Source organism: Rhinichthys klamathensis, unplaced genomic scaffold (genome assembly GCF_029890125.1).
Source record: "Rhinichthys klamathensis goyatoka isolate OS25496 unplaced genomic scaffold, OSU_Roscu_1.1 h1tg000027l_1, whole genome shotgun sequence".
Classification (NCBI taxonomy): Eukaryota; Metazoa; Chordata; class Actinopteri; order Cypriniformes; family Leuciscidae; genus Rhinichthys; species Rhinichthys klamathensis.
In genome coordinates this window covers 996,209-1,015,521 of record NW_026606577.1, presented here as the reverse complement: position 1 = coordinate 1,015,521, position 19,313 = coordinate 996,209, and the positions used below count along the sequence as shown (strand labels likewise).

General features: G+C 37.5%; 1 protein-coding gene across 4 annotated transcripts in view; it reads right to left on the bottom strand.

Moving 5' to 3' along the window:
• Positions 1-1,457: 1,457 nt before the first annotated feature.
• The window catches only part of bmp1b (bone morphogenetic protein 1b), a 31,522-nt gene continuing 13,666 nt past the window's right edge, over positions 1,458-19,313 (bottom strand). For 2 of the 4 annotated variants that reach the window (XM_056243932.1, XM_056243913.1), the window contains exons 6-20: positions 19,182-19,287; positions 14,411-14,535; positions 13,258-13,373; positions 12,425-12,527; positions 11,943-12,059; positions 10,240-10,385; positions 9,312-9,507; positions 9,108-9,233; positions 7,840-8,003; positions 4,350-4,530; positions 3,861-3,986; positions 2,726-2,853; positions 2,395-2,608; positions 2,066-2,316; positions 1,458-1,989 (exon numbers count right to left, since the gene is read on the bottom strand). In XM_056243932.1, coding sequence (XP_056099907.1) covers positions 1,855-1,989; positions 2,066-2,316; positions 2,395-2,608; positions 2,726-2,853; positions 3,861-3,986; positions 4,350-4,530; positions 7,840-8,003; positions 9,108-9,233; positions 9,312-9,507; positions 10,240-10,385; positions 11,943-12,059; positions 12,425-12,527; positions 13,258-13,373; positions 14,411-14,535; positions 19,182-19,287 — 2,234 coding nt within the window. In that variant the 3' untranslated portion in view covers positions 1,458-1,854. The remainder of the gene's footprint in view (positions 1,990-2,065; positions 2,317-2,394; positions 2,609-2,725; positions 2,854-3,860; positions 3,987-4,349; positions 4,531-7,839; positions 8,004-9,107; positions 9,234-9,311; positions 9,508-10,239; positions 10,386-11,942; positions 12,060-12,424; positions 12,528-13,257; positions 13,374-14,410; positions 14,536-19,181; positions 19,288-19,313) is intronic. The other 2 variants (XM_056243923.1, XM_056243941.1) reach the window with 2 other exon arrangements.

Here is a 19,313-nt window from a genome sequence, read left to right as displayed (position 1 = left end):
CCAGGGGTGTCCAAACTGTATCTGTCCTGCAGAGTTTAGCTCCAGCCTGACCTGCCTGTAAGTTTCTAGTATGCCTATTAAGACCTTGATTTAGCTGGTTCGGGTGTGTTTAATTGGGATTTGAGCTAAATTTTGCAGGACACTGGCCCTCCAGGAACAGGATTGGACACCCCAGTGTTAATTCGACACAGAAAGGGAAAGGCATATCCACGCTCACTGTCTAGTTTTCTGGGAACAGCAATTAAACATAATTAGGCCTACGCTAAAGCTCTTGATTTCCACCTTTATAATTATTAGTCACAATGACCTAAGCAACAAGTGGCATGAGTCATGAAGTCCTTTAAACTTGCAATGAAAATTGATCTGGCTTTATTTTGCCCTGTGGGGTCCTACTTGAACAACTCAAGAATTAGCTATATTCAAGGTTATAAATGTGGTTAAAAAAAAACTATAATTACAGGGTGAAAAATTCAAAGTGTGGCATACGGCGTTAAATAATCAGCCTATACACGGCCGTTTGAAAAGAATGAGAAGAAATTTCTAAAATTAGACATTGTTTTTAAGGTAGTTCCGGATCTGGATGATGATACAAACAAAAATGTACGATATGAAGTTAGCCTAGTTTTATAAGTATCATAGATACACATAGATAAACAGACATTACTGTTGTGCGAGTCGCAACTACGAGGGAATATCTTCCAACGGAAGCAAAGCATTTAATGATGTTTACTGAAAAAAATTATAAAATAAAAATTATTCACAATTCAAAATTGTCATTAATATTTTTATTATGTATTAAATGTCCCATAAATGCAACAAATACACTTGAGGCCGTGCTATATTGAGCATGAAATGGCCTTTTTCCTACAGTAGTTTTTTTTTTTTTTTGCAGTCTATGGGCCTGACCAGCTGAAAAGTGTCCAGTCTGACAACTAAGGTTTTATCCAAGTTGGCTCACTGCAGACAGGCTATAATAGTTAAAAACTTAGCCTAGTAGCCTAGTTTCAAAAGATCATGATTCCTGGTAAAGGTTAACTCACACACTACTCACTGATGATCCTAGCTCATTTTATACACAAAGGCAAAAGAGCAATAAAAACCTTTAGTCATCTCAAATTGTTTATTAGTCACATTAACATTGTCTTTCAGTTCATTGGTTCAGATGGACAATTTCAAATGCCAAACAATTTAAGTCTAAGAGAAGGCTCTCATTGTTGCTTTACTTTATTCCTTGCAACTTGTGAGTGGGTAAAGTTGCACTAGATCTGTTTATACTAATATAATTTAAGTTTAGAAGTCTGAATAATCATGTACAACTCTCATGTAAGGAATAGTGCTAGAATTGGGGTTTTTTGTGTTTTTTTTACAAAAAATATAATCCTTGTAAGTATGATTGAATGATATTTTATACATTTCCAAACAATTACCCAGATGTGTGGCAATAAAAAAAGTGATTTTATTTTTATAATAAAAGAAACATCTAAAAGTCTTTAAGATGCTAGCCTTCGAGGAATGGAAGAGATCTCTGGGAGGCTAAAGTGCATCAGGGACATTTTGAATCCAATTCATCCTTCCTCCTTGACTTGTTGTCAACAAAGCTCTTCATACTAATAACATCTGCCAGTCTGATGTTCCATTTCCAATAGAGTTTTCAATGGATCCTTTGAAATACGACAATTTCTTTTTGCCATATCCCTACATCAAGATTGTCATCTCTGCTTTTTATAGCTGAAAGGCTACATATGGGGATGGCACCATTAGGACTTCCTCTTTGCATTCTGGAGGGGAGGGAGCAAGAGGCCAAGGGGGGCTTCAACAATACAGGTGCACAGGAGCTCTTCTGTCATGAAGAACTTACTTACTAGAGTGCAGGGTGTCCTGGAACTTGGTGCTTGTGTACCGAACATGGAAACCTTTCTTGTTGATGGTGTCGTCCGAGTGAAATTTGATGACAATGGCATCACCAGCTGAATAGATCTCCTCTGGTGGCTATAAAGGATAAAATTGAGACATAAATGTATAGATGTGTGCGCTTATGCTGGCTTAACAAAAATGTCAAGCTTACCCCAGACCCACAGTAGCGTCCCAGTCTGGGCGCTTTGACATCAGCGCCATCAAACAGCTCCATGTAATCATAGCCACAGTCAGCTTCCTCCTCAATCTCAAAGGTGTGGAAGATGAGCTCCACCCCATAGCCCTTCTCCGCTGAGATCACCCACTGGCAGTCTGAAGCTCCGGGATAGTTGTTGTCACCAAACTGAGCGTGGGAATACAGATCCTTGGTCTTTATCTCCGCCTTCAGACTACCGCCACACTCTGAGAACAAGAACAATTATCGGTAGCCAAAATCAAACGTTCATGGAGAACCTCAGGACCACTCAGAGAAAGAAATACCTGCTGAATGAGAGACCTTAAAACCCCTTTTCTGTACCGAGTTATCCGAGGAGAACCGCAGGAACATAGCGTTACCACTGGAAATGACCGGCGATGGCTTTTTGCCCCCACAAAAGCGTCCAAAACTGGTCGCTCTGCCATTTTGGCCATCATATATCTCCAAGTGGTCGTATGTACACTCCTGATGAGCCTCCATGTCAATCTCTTCAAAAGCCTATGGGAGAGAATACAATTCGGATTAATCACCACACAAACAGAGCTGGTGGAATTGTTTACTAGTGTATACTGTATCTTTAACCACTCATTTTGTCAGGCCGAATGATGCAAGTACAAGTTTAATGCGGTGGCCTGGGGTGGTGGATAGGGTCCACGTGCAGGCCTTCTTGCTGGGGTATTTATCAGGCCAGTTTGGACTTGTGATGATGCCGGACACACTGGTAATTGCTTGATCACAGCCCACTAAAAACACAAAACCAGGACATAGATGATTATTGTGAATCCTCAACTAAGGAAAGGATGCATAGAAAATATTAAAGCTTTTAATAAAATATTAAATATTAAATCTGTAAGCTAAATGAAATTTTATCTTGTCTGAATAGTTGTAAGTACTGAAAAATGTAGTTAGCAACGTAATCTGTTACATTACACATTTTTGGTAATGTAATCACACCACTCTGATTACTTTTAGATTACTTTTGACCTTACTTTTTGCCATAACTTGTTTATCAGATAGATTTGAAATGGATAATCTTGTACTATAGTGATATAACAATACAAAGAGAAAAACAATTGTTGAAAATTTGACATCAACAACAAAATGAAGTGCATTAAACATTACATTATGACAGTTAATAACTGAAAAAAAATATTACTGATATTAATTATATGCATGTACTGTATATATATATATATATATATATACATTCAGCACTTGCGGGTAATTTGGTAGAATGAAATGTCCTTATTCCTTTATATCCGCGGGACTCGCATGTGGCGCTGATATCTGTCTCTTATTAGCAATTGCGACCTGCTTCATCCACAGTCATGTTAAAAAACATGAATGTTTTGACTCATCCATAAACATTATTAGATCCATCAGCATGACAGCAAGTCCCATCATTACGCTTATCACTGCGTCATCAACCTACGCCTTTGTTATTGTAAGAGGTTAGCGACCCCTAGCGGCAAATTTTTTTTTTAACATATTGTAGCTTTATAGGTAATCGTAACTTCAGGTTTAAAGAGTTTACAAAAAGCAAATGGAAATGGGTTTTTTTTTTGTGTACTCAGGGCAGCCTTGGAGCAATAACGAAACGGCCTTCGCAAAAAACATTAATCTCTGCATCTGAGTGAGTTCAAAAAGAATATAGAGCTTTGAAGTATCTTCAAGACTTCATTTTGTCCAATTTATGCAAAATGAATGCCTCTAATACAAGAATGATTGGTAACGTGATGTAAAGACGAACCTTCTTTGCAGTCATGTTTATTGGTGTGCAACACAAAGCCGCTGCGACACTGACAGCTGTAGCTCCCAAACGTGTTAACACACTCATGCTGGCAACCTCCATTCTCCCTAGAACACTCATCCATGTCTGCCAGAGAAAAAGAGGAACTGTAGTTTATTCAGTAGTTTGTTGATTGACATAATACGACCAATTATATAAATAACAGTGAAAGACGAGTCTACAACATTCATGGAGGCTATTAAAGGAAACTTGACAGTTCCGTATTTCACCACAGACATCCATTGTAAGTACATTACTGTAAATGTATGCATTTACAAACCGAAGGACAGCTTGACATAAATTCTGGGTTAAGTGCAAGAACCTTTAGAAAGTATTCTTTAAAAGAGTCAGAAACTGTCAGAAAAGAAAGTCAAGACTGTCTGAAACTCATTTATATTGTTATATTGTTAGCTGACAAGACAAACGCAAATCATCAATTCTCATGCTCACCAGAAAAGAACTGAGCTTTGAAGCCTCTCTTGGACACAGTGTTGTCTGATTTGAACTCGACACGCATACTGTTGAGCTGGGACGTGATCGCCTCCGGTTTCTCTGTGCCACAGAACTTCCCATGAAGCTTGGCGTCAGTGGACAAACCACTGTGTACCTCAACATAATCATATTTACAAACCTGTAAACAGACAGACAACCAATGAATAGATTTTGCATTTTTTTAATAACTTTTTTTTTGCTCAAAATGAACAACATTTAAAAAACAAATAGATAATCAATCCTTCTTCCAAAACGTCTTCTTGTCTTACCCTGATTCATGGTAAGCCTATTAAATGTGTTAATATTTTAGACCTGTCAGGATGGTTTTCGCTGGAAATTGCATACATACGTTACTCGCCCAAGCGTGTCTCGTCTAAGGCTGACCCCTAATATTCGACTAAACCTTAGTTGACTACAAGAGGCTTAGTCGACCAAAATTGTTTAAAATTGATGTTAGTCGCAGAAAAAAGTCCACAGGAAGTGGCAAAGTCACACAGTCTGTAAGGGACAGATCGTAAACGACGGGTCCTTCTGGTAATTGTATGTTGGGCAGAAAATCCAAACATGTAAGTAGGCTAGTAGCAACTTTACATAACTCTTAACGTTAACCTAGATAAATGTGTATGATTATTAGGCTTTAGAGTGTGGAAGCTATAGTATAGCACTCAGCGGATAGGTTACTTGCCTCACAGTCATGAGAAGTATATACTGTAGAAAGTTTGAAATGTCTACTTTTAAACAAACCAATTCAAATAGAAAACAAATACTCTGTGATTATGTAATAATCACGCGTTCACTTTACTGTTGAGATGGCGAGTCAGCATCCTCAACTTCATCTTTGCAGTGGATACTGCCTCAGAAAACACAGTTTATTAACTCTTTCCCCGCCATTGACGGAATTTTTTTTTACTGTTATATGGTACAGGACGCCATTATAACTCTTCTGAAAGAGTACTGAATCTCCTGATCAAAACACGTGAAGAATATGCAGAAACAAGCAATATCATATGTAATCATATGCATATGTAAAATAACTTGATCACCAACATTAAAAAGCATATTTATCAAAACTGCCTAATGTTACTGAATGAAATGTGTCGACCCAGGACGAGCTACAAGACTGTGGAAGCATTAGGGGTGTTGATGGACTTGATCTACTACATCTGTGTTTTGATCATCGTTCTGAATCCCAGCTGGACAAAGTCTTTGACAATGTGATTTTCTCAGCTTTTTGCTCAAAATGTTGCTTTTTTTTAATGAAACTAACCCATATTCAAGTGTTGGTAAAAAGAATGCAGGAAGCTAGGATAAAACAGGTTGTGTTGTAAAAAGATAGAGGCTCTGTTCTTTCTTTTGATAAACTGCATGTTCAGATATTCAAACAATAAAATATTCTGGGGGCCATGAAACTTTTGTAAAAATGACCAAAAATGCCGGCGGTGGCTGGCAACTATAAAACAAAACAAAAAAACAACGCAGACAGGAAAAGAGTTAATAAATAATTAAAATGTCTCCTTGCTATTTTTCCCGACACATCCATAATCAATACTTTTTCTGGTGCTTCGCGGCAAGCTTTATGCCTCTGCTTGAGTGCTGAATAGGCTATATATTTGGCCCTAGTATATATTTATTTAAATTAGTATACCGTAAAACTTCAAATAATAGCCCGGGCTTTTAAAAAAAATAGGCTTTAGCGGGACAAAAATTTGCTTTGGCGACCGCCAAAAAGCGGACGATCTGACGGGTTTTATTAGATTAAATACAACTTGAAACTAAAAAACAGACCCGGCCTCTATTTGAGACCGGCCTTTATTTACCCAAACCTGCAGCCACACCAGGCGTGTAAAAGAGACAGGCGTCTATTTGGGACTCGGCTATTAGGGTGGAACGGTACACAGAAGTCACGGTTCGGTTCATACCTCGGTTCATACATCACGGTTCGGTACGATTTCGGTACAATGGAGGGAAAAGCAAAACAAAAATGCAGAAGGCATTGTATTTTTTAAATAAGTTTTATTAATAAAGGCATAAAACCAGTTTATTTGTAGTGCACTGATAATAGTTTTATATAATTAGTTTATTAATTAAATTAATAAAAAGACAAAAAGACCTTGCGATATGTTTGGTAATTGTACCTGAATTAATTTAAAATTAATTTGCTATATTTCAGATCAATATATTTGTTTTCCTTAATTTTAATTAACATTATTAATTAACAATGTAACATTATTCTCATCTGAATTATAAATAATTGATTTCTGTATAAAATAATACTACCATTAATAACGCATTAAATTTTCTTTTTTAATCAATGTAGAATGTGTAAGATTAGCGCTCCGAGGACGAGAAATGAAAACCAATGCGATGAATGTCCAAAAGATGGGACATTCAGACTGTTTTGAAATGGAGTTGGATAAATATGTTTTGCTTTTAAAACAGTGTGTGTGTGTGTGTGTGTGTGTGTGTGTGTGTGTGTGTGTGTGTGTGTGTGTGTGTGTGTGTGTGTGTGTGTGTGTGTGTGTGTGTGTGTGTGTGTGTGAGAGAGAGAGAGAGAGAGAGAGAGAGAGAGAGAGAGAGAGAGAGAGAGAGAGAGAGAGAGAGAGAGAGAGAGAGAGAGAGAGAGAGAGAGAGAGAGAGAGAGAGAGAGAGAGAGAGAGAGAGAGAGAGAGAGAGAGAGAGAGAGAGAGAGAGAGAGAGAGAGAGATTTTGGTTGGGTGACAGTTGTAGGTTACAGTTTGACAAGAGTTTACAGTGTGACAAAAGCACAATGTTGTGTTTTATTGCGAGTGTACACAAATATAAGTAAACACTTTGCAGGTTTAATGATCTGTATGAACAAAATGACGGAGTATGTTTTTTATGTTTTTCACTGTTCGATCGCGGCCGCGCCTCTCTCTCTCTCTCTCTCACACACACACACAAACACACACACTCCAGCATTGCAATCTTGACATCGCAGCCTCTTCATTATGTGGTCACACCAAACGCGAATAGAGCGTTAAATTCGCGTCTATCGCGTCTAGTTCGACGCTAGTCCAAAGCGAATAGGACGCGCGTATAAAGCCAACGTTTGAAGTGAACGCGCGTTCAGAGCTAAGCCGATGGTACAGATTATGTGTCCCTAAAGAACCCGCGTATCTAACAGTAGTTCCGCATTACATTAATTAATTTCCACGCGAGTTTTATTTATTTTTATACCGTGTATTCTCCGTGTAAATTCGTGCACTGAACCGTGACGCCCATACCGCTTCGGTTCGGTACGAATACATGTACCGTTCCACCCCTATCGGCTATTATTTAAAAGTTTACGGTAAACGTGTAATTAGTTAACTAATGGCATAAATAAACGACTACTAGTTAACTAGAAAAATCTTTAGTCGGGGGTAGCCCTAGTCTTGTCATTTCTGTAAATACAGAAAAGTTACATCAAAGTCAAAAGTCAACTTACATCGTTCCCCTCGGTCTCAAAAGTGTCAAAAAGCAGCGTGATGCGGTACTGCACAGGTGCAATGAGCTGCCACACACAGTTCTTGTTGGGCGGGTATTCCTGCGGCCATCCTGGACTAGTGAAGGAGCCGTTGAGTTTGGAGATGAATCCTCCACAGGCTGCTGCTGGGATCAGATAGAGAAGTCATTATTATATTGGCTTGATTGACTTAGACTTTGAGGCAAGCCAACATGCAAAGAGATACACATAACCCAGAATGTTAAACACAAATATTCTGACTAGCCAAACATCAAAGCTGGCCAAAGATCTAAAGCAACCTGAATGCAAGCATCACTAAACCAACTGTATGATACACATTATGGCTTTTAGATGCAAATAGCATGTAATCTAAATTCTCATCCGGAATTGTCACACGTTAAAAAACAAATACGACCTCATGGTTGTGTCAATCACGTTTACACACTGCCTCCGAAACTTTTGTCCGTCATAAAAAAATTCGGATCGAGTTCAATTTTATGCGTTTTCAGCATCCGTAGCAAGCATTTTGAGAGGTGTTTTGACAATTCAGAGCCACCGAATGACGAATCTGAAAAAAACGCATACGAAAATTTCGGAGGTTGAACCACGCGAGCAGACCATCTACGGGACAAGCCCAGCATATCTTTATGTACACAATGTTAATCTTTTACATTGTAATCCTTTTATTTGTAATATTTGGCTAGTTTGTGTGCTGCTGATCATCCCTTTGTGTGTATTAAGCAGAGTGTACGCGCATTGTGCACCTGCCTATAGGCACACATTACTAACGCGCTCTTTAAATGACAAAAAATATTGCGCCATTGACTTTAGACCAGGTTTTTGTTGGTCAATGGCGCAGTCTATTTCAGTTGCCTCAAAATAGCATTGCGCCAACAATGCGCCTGAACACACCTCGTTTTCAGAGCAGCACACCCATGGGCGCACCCATTTGCTATTTAAACAATGTAGCGCAGGATGTGGAAATAATAACTGCGTCGGGCTGAAACTAGCAAAAAACACTTGCTATTAGATTATCCTATTCAAATCAATGTGATAAACAGTAACTGGAATCAGTAACTCACTACAATTTGTAAGTAATCTATCCAGCACTGTTTGTCTTATAGAAGAAATGTAACTTCTGTTGACTAAGACTTCTGCTTAAATGTGAGGATCGTGGATATAACTAGGGTATTCTGCATGGTTTTCAGCACATTGCTGTGCGTTTTACATGAGCAGGTAATTGGAATCACCTGCGCAGCTTCGGCGGTCCGGGGCGAGCTCGTAACCAGGGTCGCAGGCGCAGTGGTAGCTGCCCAGGGTGTTGACACAGCGCTGCTCACAATGACCTTTATCAGGCCTGGAGCATTCGTCAATCTCTGCATTACAAGCAAAGTTCAAGGTCAGAAGGTCACAAAAGTAGGTAAAGAGGTCAATATGCAATTTAGGAGTGTCACCTTTAAAGAAATTAGCTGCAAATCCAGCTTTGTTCACAGAACCATCAGATACAAACTTCATCCACAGCTGGTTGGAGCTGCTTTTGACATCATCTGGCTTTTCGTATCCGCAGAAACGGCCCAGTAGAGGACTGCTCTCAGAATCACCGTCTCGCACTTCCAGGAAGTCATATGCACAGTTGTCATGTTTCTCAATCTGAGTGTGAAAGAGCAGCTCATGAGAAAAGGATTGTCATAGAAATGTTACCTATGACATCTCTCTGTCAGAAAAGTCAATGAGGAACAACACAAGAATGCTTCAGACTCTCATACTGCTAATAAGCACTTGTGGTGCCATGACAACAAGCTCAAGCCGCAGTAAATCACAGACATTTCATGGATTTATATTGTATTTGCTACTCATCAATGACTTTAACATTTTATGACATTTCCCAGTCTAGTTCCCCCTCTCTCCCATCATTTATTGTTCTCTCTGTACTTTCCTCCATAATAACACTTGTCAAAAAGTGTGCTTAATTGTACTGAATGTGCTTGTATAGTGTACTTCCAATCTTAAAATATATAAAATACTTTGTTACAATTTTAACAATAGTGTGTTATCCGATATTACATGCAAAATTAATATATTTTAAACATACTAAATTGCAACTTCATCATTACAAATATATTTAAATACATGACATAATATAATATAATATAATATTTTTTGTATATAAAGTGAAATACGATAGAGACATGGCTGATATTTATATTAGTAATAATCATAGGGACACATGGTGCACAAATTACAACATTTCCTGAGAAGGACCCACCTTGATATATGTATATTTTAGTGGTTTCAGACGCTCTGCTAAAGTGCTGTCTGAGGCTAGTTATAGAATACTGCATGACAATAACAAACAAAAAAAGCAAGACTCATGCACCCTACCTCAAACGACTGGAAGATGAGGCCCACATGAAACCCCTGGGATACGATGATCTTCCATGTGCAAACTTTATTAGGCCGATAGTCGTCAGGGTAATTGGGTGACTCGATCTGTCCACTGTCTCTTCTCACTTCACCTCCGCAAATAGCTGAAACCATGGATAGGACATCACACATTAGCATTACATCTGTCCAGATGGGCAGATGAGCCTCTCGGCTGATTGTCTTAAAATGGTTTTCCTCTTATTTGAAGGAAAGGTCTTTTTCAGTAAGGATTGAGGATTTGTCTTCCTCTGTAGTTCATATTGACTGTGGAGTTACTCAAGGCTCAATTTTGGGGCCTATTTTGTTTTCTTTATTTTTGTTGCCCTTAGGTCTCATCTTTAAAAGACACAGTGTGTCGTATCATCTTTATGCCGATGACATTCAGATTTACTTGCCCATTAAATCTGGAGGATCAACTCCTCATTCATCTTTGTTATTATGTCTTGAGGAGGTGAATTGATGGTTAGAACAAAATCGTCTCCAGCTAAATGCGACTAAATCTGAAGTTAACATTTTTGGGCCAAATCAAGGTGACTGAAACTTAACGGATGTTTTGGGTCCATGGTCAATAATTGTGCGACCCAAGATAAGGAATTTGGGTGTAATTTTTGACTCATCCTTAACATTCGCTGATCAGATAAAGGGTGTGGTAAAAAAAAAAATCACTCCGGAGAGGGAGAGAGGATTTTTCACGAGTGATGATATTACTGCGCCGAGTCAAAGTGCTCCCAAGCACTTGCTATGGTATTCCTCCATACATTATAGTTACACACTTAACACGCTTAGAAAAGCGCAATGTTTTATTTTGTGTCACCCTTCTTGGTCGAGTTACACTACTCGTGTAACTGTATTTAAATAGGGAAAACGGAGGTGTTTGGTCGCTTCTCTGTTTGGATCCTAATGAATGAACTGGGCTAAGCTAAGTGCTATCAAAGTTTCACCGCAAGACAGAGCGATTTAGTGCACGCACTGAGACGAGAGAGGTATGTATCAACTCGTCTTAGTTAAGGGAATAACAGTTTAATATGAAAAAATGCTGGAGTATCCCTTTAAGGACTATTGCACAAATGTAAACTTTTTTGTCTGCTGCTGATCTTGAGACAGTGATTCATGCATTTATTTCCTCCCGCTTGGATTATTGCAATGCAGTTTATTTGGGAGCAAGTCAATGTCTTATTTCAAAGTTGCAATTGGTCCAGAATGCGGCTGCAAGGTTCCTCACGAACACTAGAAAAAGGGAGCACATTACCCCAGTTTTGGTAATGAATATGTACATATGCATATTCATGTAGACCTCAACGATCACTTAATTGTTTACTTCTCGCAATTCTTAAAACTCTCTTTTAAAGCTTGGGCTTTTTCTGTTGTCCAAGACTGTGGAATACCCTTCCACCTGACATTAGATCGGCACCCTCAATTTCAAGAATTGAAAGCCATAGAAAACAAATGTTTTCTATCGAAATTTAAAAATATCAATTTTGTCATTTGTATTATGTTTTATGTGTATGTTATGCCTATTCCTCGCTGCTTTTTGTTGTTTTATTATTATTTGCTATCATCTGTAGACTGCTATTAAGCGTAAAGGCCTTTGGTCTACATTGTAGTCGAAAAGGGCTCTATAAATAAACGAGACTTGAGACCAATGGTCAGTGGACTTATACCTTCATAAACAGCAGAGAAACCTTTCCCCACCCAATTACTGCTGCTGCGGAATTCAATCCACAGTCGACTCTCAGTGGAGACGATGGCCTCGGGTAGCTGGTCTCCACAATAACGGCCTGAAGCAAAAGAACCAATTGATTAAAAAGTGATGGAGCTCAACTTACTTCCAAAATATCATGGACAGGGTTGACTGAATATTTAATTATTTGTTTCTTTCCAATAATCCTAAAGCCATTGAAACACATTTAATATTTAATTGGTCTCCTCTCCACCAGTAAGCTGGTGTGTGGTGGGCGTTCTGGGGCAATATGGCTGCCATCGCATCATCCAGGTGATGCTGCACATTGGTGGTGGTTGAGGAGATTCCCCCTTCCCTGTAAAGCGCTTTGAGTACCCAGAAAAGCGCTATATAAATGTAACGAATTATAATTATTAATTAATACAAAAAGAACACATAAATGATCTTAATAAATATGAGAACCTTTCAAAGGTGCTTTTCTCCAGAATCCATCACGGATCTCCACATGGTCGTACCAGCACAAGTGACTTCTGTACAGATCCATTGAGGTAAAATTAAGAATGATCTAACAAAGAGAAAGAAATACAGACAAAAGAGAGAAGTTGGGAGTCAGAAGAAGGTTATTTATACCACAGTTGACAAGTTTGAGGTCTGTAAGATTCTTGCAATGTCTTTAAATGTTTTTACCAAGGCTGCATTTACTTGATTAAAAAATACAGTAAAAACATTCATATTGTGAAATATGTTTTACAATTTAAAAGAATTGATTCCTATTTGAATACATTTTAAAATGTAATTTATTACTCCAGTCTTCAGTGTCACATGATCCTTCAGAAATCGTTCTAATATGCAGATTTGCTGCTAAATAAACATATGTTAACAATGTTGAAAACAGTTGTGCTGCTTAATATTTTTGAGGAAATCGTGATACTTTTTTTCAGGATACTTTAAAGCATACAAAGTTCAACAAGCATTATACTGAATTTTTATATATATATATATATATATATATAAATCTAATCTTTAGTAACATTATTAATGTTTTAACTGCCACTCTTGATCAACTTGCAGAATTAAAAACAATCTAACTGACCCCAAACCTTTGAACGATGGTGTATATTATAAGTTTAGATATAAATGCTTTCCCAAAGCTGTTTAAAAACAAGTACAATCTTTTATTAAAATATTTTTTATTTTCTTTATTTATTTGATTGTGTTTTGCGTGTAAAGCAAAGTAGAAATAAAATAATGTTTTACTGACTGAAAAATGTCTTTTCTATGTGAAGTTCTTCTACCTTTTCCCCAGGCGTGACCGATATCCTCCATATACAGTGAATATATGCAGCGTATCCGTTAGGGAACCCAGGGGAGGAGAAGTTTCCAGTGCTGTCCTGAAGGCTCTCACCACATCCTGTGCACAAACAGTCAAAACCACTCACAGATCATTGACCTTGAAACCGGATCCTCTTATTGGAAATCAGTAAGAGTTTTGCAGATGGTAAGGTCAGTTTTATGGATCATGCTTTTATTTTGAAGTAGGAAATCACCATAATTCCAGCTAAGATTAAAAAAGATGACTGCAAAAACAAATGTTCACTTATAGTGATTTCACTTATATCACTTATAGGGATAATTATACAGCGGTTTCATTCTCCCACTGTAAATGGATAATTAAACTGATGTCATAGTCGCAAATGAATCTGTCAAGAACAAGCCTAACTTTAGAAGAAAGTGCAGAAGGAAATCTAGAAACAGTACAAAAGTGCCTGGGATGTAGGGCTGCTCAATTATGGCAAAAAAAAAATTTGGTCAATATTGAAATCACACTTATTTAACATGATTATAGGTGGCCTATAATGATAATAAATTACTATGATAAAAGTAATTTATTTTAGATATCAGTCAAATGTATCACTTTCTATCACAATTATTGATATAAAAAAAAACAAAAAACCGACAAATAAATACAACAGAACAAAAATACAAAGTAAATAAACAGTGCTTTAAGTTAAGTTTTTCAGGAAGATGTAACAGTGGTATTCAGATAAGTAATAGTCTACAACAGAAACTGAATAAAGTAATCAAATGTAAAATAACACTGCATAGTCTTCACTGTATACATTAAACATAGATTCATCCTTATTAATACTACAAACGTTATTTATCCAAGAGCAGTGAGTGATTTTATATTTGAATTTTGAATTAACATTAATGACACAGACTAAAGCAGTAATATTGGGCTGCTGTCACTTTAAGACTGAATGCATGGATCCAATATACTGATACACGCACATTTTCTTTCTCAACCGTTTACATTCACTTAAGACATAACCAAGACATAATAATCATTTTACCTCAATTATCTTGTGTTCATAATCGTTCGAAGCCAAAATCGAAATCAATTACGATTAATTACACAATCCTACTGGGATGTGAAGGCCCACTTACTTGGACACTTGTATAATTTTCTTGCTTGAGCGATGTCCCCTTTGCTCAGTCTCGTCCGCTGTCCGATGGGAGGTCGGACTCCATCAACCTCGTACCTTGGCAGCATGGTGTCAAGATAGGTGCCTCTATTTTTCAGACATAAAAATAACTCCCCAATTATTCACAAGTGGATTCTCAGAAACCTTTGAGAGTATCTAAGATATAGCAGCAGGGAGAATGTACTGTAAACAAAAAAAAAGTTGTTTCATTTTAAAGTTAGTGTTCGTGCTGCCTTAGTTTTAAGTTTAGTCAACTTTAAAGATTTTAAGCCAGCACGAACCCATAAGTTGAAACAAATTTGTTTTTACAGTGTGCATCTAAAAATTAATCCAATCATATATTGAGACATTACATGTTATGAAACTGACAAATGACCCAAAGAGTTCATTCATGGTTGATTCATGATGAGACCAGAGTGACCCAAAAGTATTTGAACATTTAATTCACAATTTAAGGTGCAGTAAGTAATTTCTTACAAAGGCTGTTGAGAATTTAAATCAACACCCAAATAAACAATTTTGTGAATATTTGCTAGATGTCTGTTCTGTGTGTAGCAAAAAAATATTGTGTTTGTACATAGTCCTGACTTTGCCAACTAGCTGAAATAAAGTATAACATTATATTTTATTTCAGTTAACGTTTATTTTGTTTTGAATAACGAAAATGTTTTTTATGGTTTTAGTTTTATTTGATGATAATAACATTGCTTCAATATCACATGATCCTTCATAAATCATTCTAATATGCGGATTTAGTGCTCAAGAAACATTTGTTATTATATTTAAGTGTCTTAGGTGTCCAAATTCGTTTTGGGGCCACTGTACATGTTTATGACATCAGAGATCCAGCTTGCACTCCAACCAATGCCAATATTCCTAAATTAAAATATCTGCCTAACCCATGAAATATATTTGATTGACATTTGCCCAGTATATATAGGTTTTGGCTTGTGCTGTCTTCACTCTCTCCAGTTCCCATGATGACAGCACCCTGAATGGCCAGCATGCGGACGCTGAGCGGTCAGAGTAGAGTTTAATGCATTGTCTCCCTAGACTCCGACTCCCTGAAGCCCACCCTGCATGCCAGAGCACAACAGCACTCCAGCCTGGAAGGGCTTTATTTATTTTGGCCTAGTTCCAGGATCCCCTGACCGCAAAATGCTGGAGGTAAAACCGCACAATGTGAATATTCCTAGTTGAGAGGCCACAGGACAGGGGCCACTTTTCAAAACACTAAAAATAACAATCAGAGAGAAACCATGCCAGATTCCTATATTCAGACCGATCTGCTAGCGAATCACTCAGACCAGTTTGTAAATAGTTTTAACTGATTCATTAAAAAGAACCAACTAAAAAAAGCTCACAAGCACAACTTTTGTACTCCACACAAAGAGCAATAACTAGGTCAGCATTCAGCAAACTACAAAACAGAACAGTACCAATTCATTAAAAAAATACAAATAAAATAATTGACAAATTCCTTGACATTTATAGTTTTTTCATGACTGTGGGAACCCTGACTGAGTAATGTAGAATAATGTGACTTTTACAGAAGCTGACCACACCAACTTTGAATATGAATTATTTCTGTTTAAGACTACACCAGAATTACCCTCACTGTTTCCAAATTGTTTGCAGCTTTTAAACATGGTTAATTCAGAGAAGTTTTGTAAGACCCAAAAGAACTGACCAAAGGCTCCCTGTCTGGATTCCTTCCTCTTGTCCTAAACAACCGAGCAGCTGGCTGAATCTCCATCCTCAAGCCACTAACAACAGGTTAGTCAGCAGTCGCTGAGAGCGCCAAGACTTTAACACACCAACACATGCAATGATGTCCCTGTCATTTATAATTAGTGTAGAAATTAATATTTGTCTATTTTTATTTTTGTTTAAATAGTAACACTTTAAATAAGGTCTCATTTTGTTCACATTCATTTACATATTCGCTAGAATGAACTAACAATGACCAAAATAGCTGATAAAGCATTTATTAGTCTTTGTTAACATTAGTTAGTCAAAATCTAATTGTTTATTGTTTGTTCATGTTAGTTCACAGAGCATTAAAGGTCCCCTGACATGAAATTTTCACTTTCTGAGGTTTTTTAACATTAATATGAGTTCCCCTAGCCTGTATATGGTCCCCCAGTGGCTAGAAATTTCAATCGGTGTAAACCAAGCTTTGGCTATCTTTCTCTGCCTTTGAGAAAATGAAAGCTCAGACGAGCTGATCTTGAATCTCCTCTGTATGACATCATAAGGAGGAAAGGTAACCTCCCCTTTCTCTGCTTTGCCCGCCCAGAGAATTTGGCTCGCCCATGAGAAAATGAGCTAGGAAGTACGAACGCGTGAGCGCGATTTGAGTTTTTCCTGGAGAGATATCATGGCTTGCAAACGAGCGAAGCATGGCAGTTGATCAGTGTTCGGATGTACAAATGAACACAAAGGTATGCTTTAGTTCCTTCATCCGAGCCTCTGAAGAAACAATGGGTTAATTTTATTTTCTCTGGAAATGCGCCGACACAACTTCCCAAAGTTCACCAACGACTGTTTCCTCAACTTGGGCCAATACAGAGCTGGCCTCGATGAACGTCTGAAAATAAATCGATCGAGCTACCAAGCAACAATTCCTGATGTGTAGCCTAATTGTAGTTCAGACAGGTAATCATTCTCTCAAAATCGTTCAATACTGTTTATGCATAAGTCAAGCCAGTGACTAAAATATCAATTTCACATTGTTTCTTTTAGTAGGATGAAAATGATCTTATTTAAATTGCGAACAAATTATACAGAAAGCGATCAAAAAACAATCTTTCCACACATCGCGAGTTTATCTGGACAACTCGTTATGAAATCAATGACGCACGTTATACTGCTCAACGAAGCTCTTACTGTATGTACATCATCGTGTTTGCATTGGTGAAAGCATTAGAGAGAGTGCAGAAACTGTGTTGCAAAGATAAGATCTTCATTCTGGCGATCAACAGACTGTCATCTGCTCAATGCTCATCACGGCAACATTTTATGTGATGGGAATAGATCTAAATACTTAAACTTCTCACGATTCGTTAATCTCGATAGCTGTAATAGTAAAAACGTATAATAGCTGTAGTAAAAGTATTCAAGAGATTTTCACATGTAATACGTAGCTATTTCATATGCCAGCATGTCAGCCAATCACAGCATTGGCCGGTTACACTGCATCCCACAGCAGACACGCCCCTTCAAACAGAGTGTTCAAATCAGAGGCTTAAATCAGGCTAGGAAAATTGCCTTTTATTTCTAAATTATGACTATTTTTGATCTAAAAAACATACTAACACTATAAGGGCAACCCAGGAAACATTCTAAAATAATAAAATAACCCCATGTCAGGGGACTTTTAACAAATACAACTTTGTATTAGTAAATGTAGAAATAACCATTGACCAAGACTAATAAATGCTGTAGAAGTGTTGTTTATTGTTAGTTAAAGGGATAGTTCACCCAAAAATGAAAATTCTGTCATTAATCACTCACCCTCATGTCATTCCAAATCCGTAAGACCTTTGTTCATCTTCAGAACACAAGTTAAGATATTTTTTGATGAAATCTGAGAGCTTTCTGTCCCTCCATTGACAGCTAAGCAACTGACACTTTCAAAGTCCAGAAAGGTAGTAAAGACATTGTTAAAATAGTCCATGTGACTCCAGTGGTTCAAACTTAATTTTATAAAGTGTAAAAAAAAAAACCGACTTTATTCAACAATTTCCGATGCACGTTCACGAGAGCACTACGATGCATGCATGTGGTGCTGACGCAAGAGCCAGTGTTCGAACATAGAACCCAGAAGCGCTGCACTGAGTTTCCTCAGCTCTTCCGGGTTCTATGTCTGAAAACGGTCTCATGCGTCAGCACCACATGCATGTGTCGTGGTGCTCTCATGAACATGTACAAAGAGTGATTTAATTATGCCTTTTATTCACATATAAACATTCATCAACTCACACATAAGTTGTGGTAAATGGAAAACTCAAGCATGTTCGCTTGACGTGCGAGAACCAATGAGGTTCATTCTCGTGTTACGCAGCACATTTGAGCTTCAGCAAGAACCAATGAGGTTTGTTCTCGCACGTCAAGCATGTTTGGTTGAGCTTCTGTTTATGTTTGCTGATCAATGTTTAAATCTGAATTAAAAGCCTAAAGTCAATCTGTTCATCATATAAAGTGATCGAGTCTCTTCAGAAAATGTGGGAAAACCGTTCAATTCATATGGATTAGTTTTATGATTTCTTTATGAACTTTCTGAAGCGTGAAAGTCTCAGTTGTGTAGCTGTCAATGGAGGGACAGAAAGCTCTCAGATTTCATCAAAAAAGATTTTCATTTGTGTTCTGAAGATGAACGAAAGTCTTACGGGTTTGGAACGACGTGAGGGTGAGTAATTAATGACAGAATTTAGATTTTTGGGTAAACTAACCCTTTAACTAATGAAACCTTATTGTAAAGTTTTACCATTACATTTTTTGTAGAATAAATACTTCTTTATATTTCTTAATATATTTATAATTCTTTATAATAATGATTCTCCAATCAACACACAGAATATAATAAAAGTGTCAATGGGAGGCTGCATAATCAGACTGAAGTGGTGTTTAGCAGAAATGGTATTTATTTGTATGTTATATATTATCCAATTATCTCTAAAATAACAATATCTAGTGGTGTACAATTGCATTAAATTCTTATGAGTCAAAACCTGGAAAAGGTGTTTCTGGCGTAATGCATGATACTGTTAAAGTCGTAAACCTCCCCGAGCGAGTCCACATCATCTGGCTCCATCTTTTCGAAATTGTACTCCTGACCTGTAAAATGCAACATAGGCTCCATC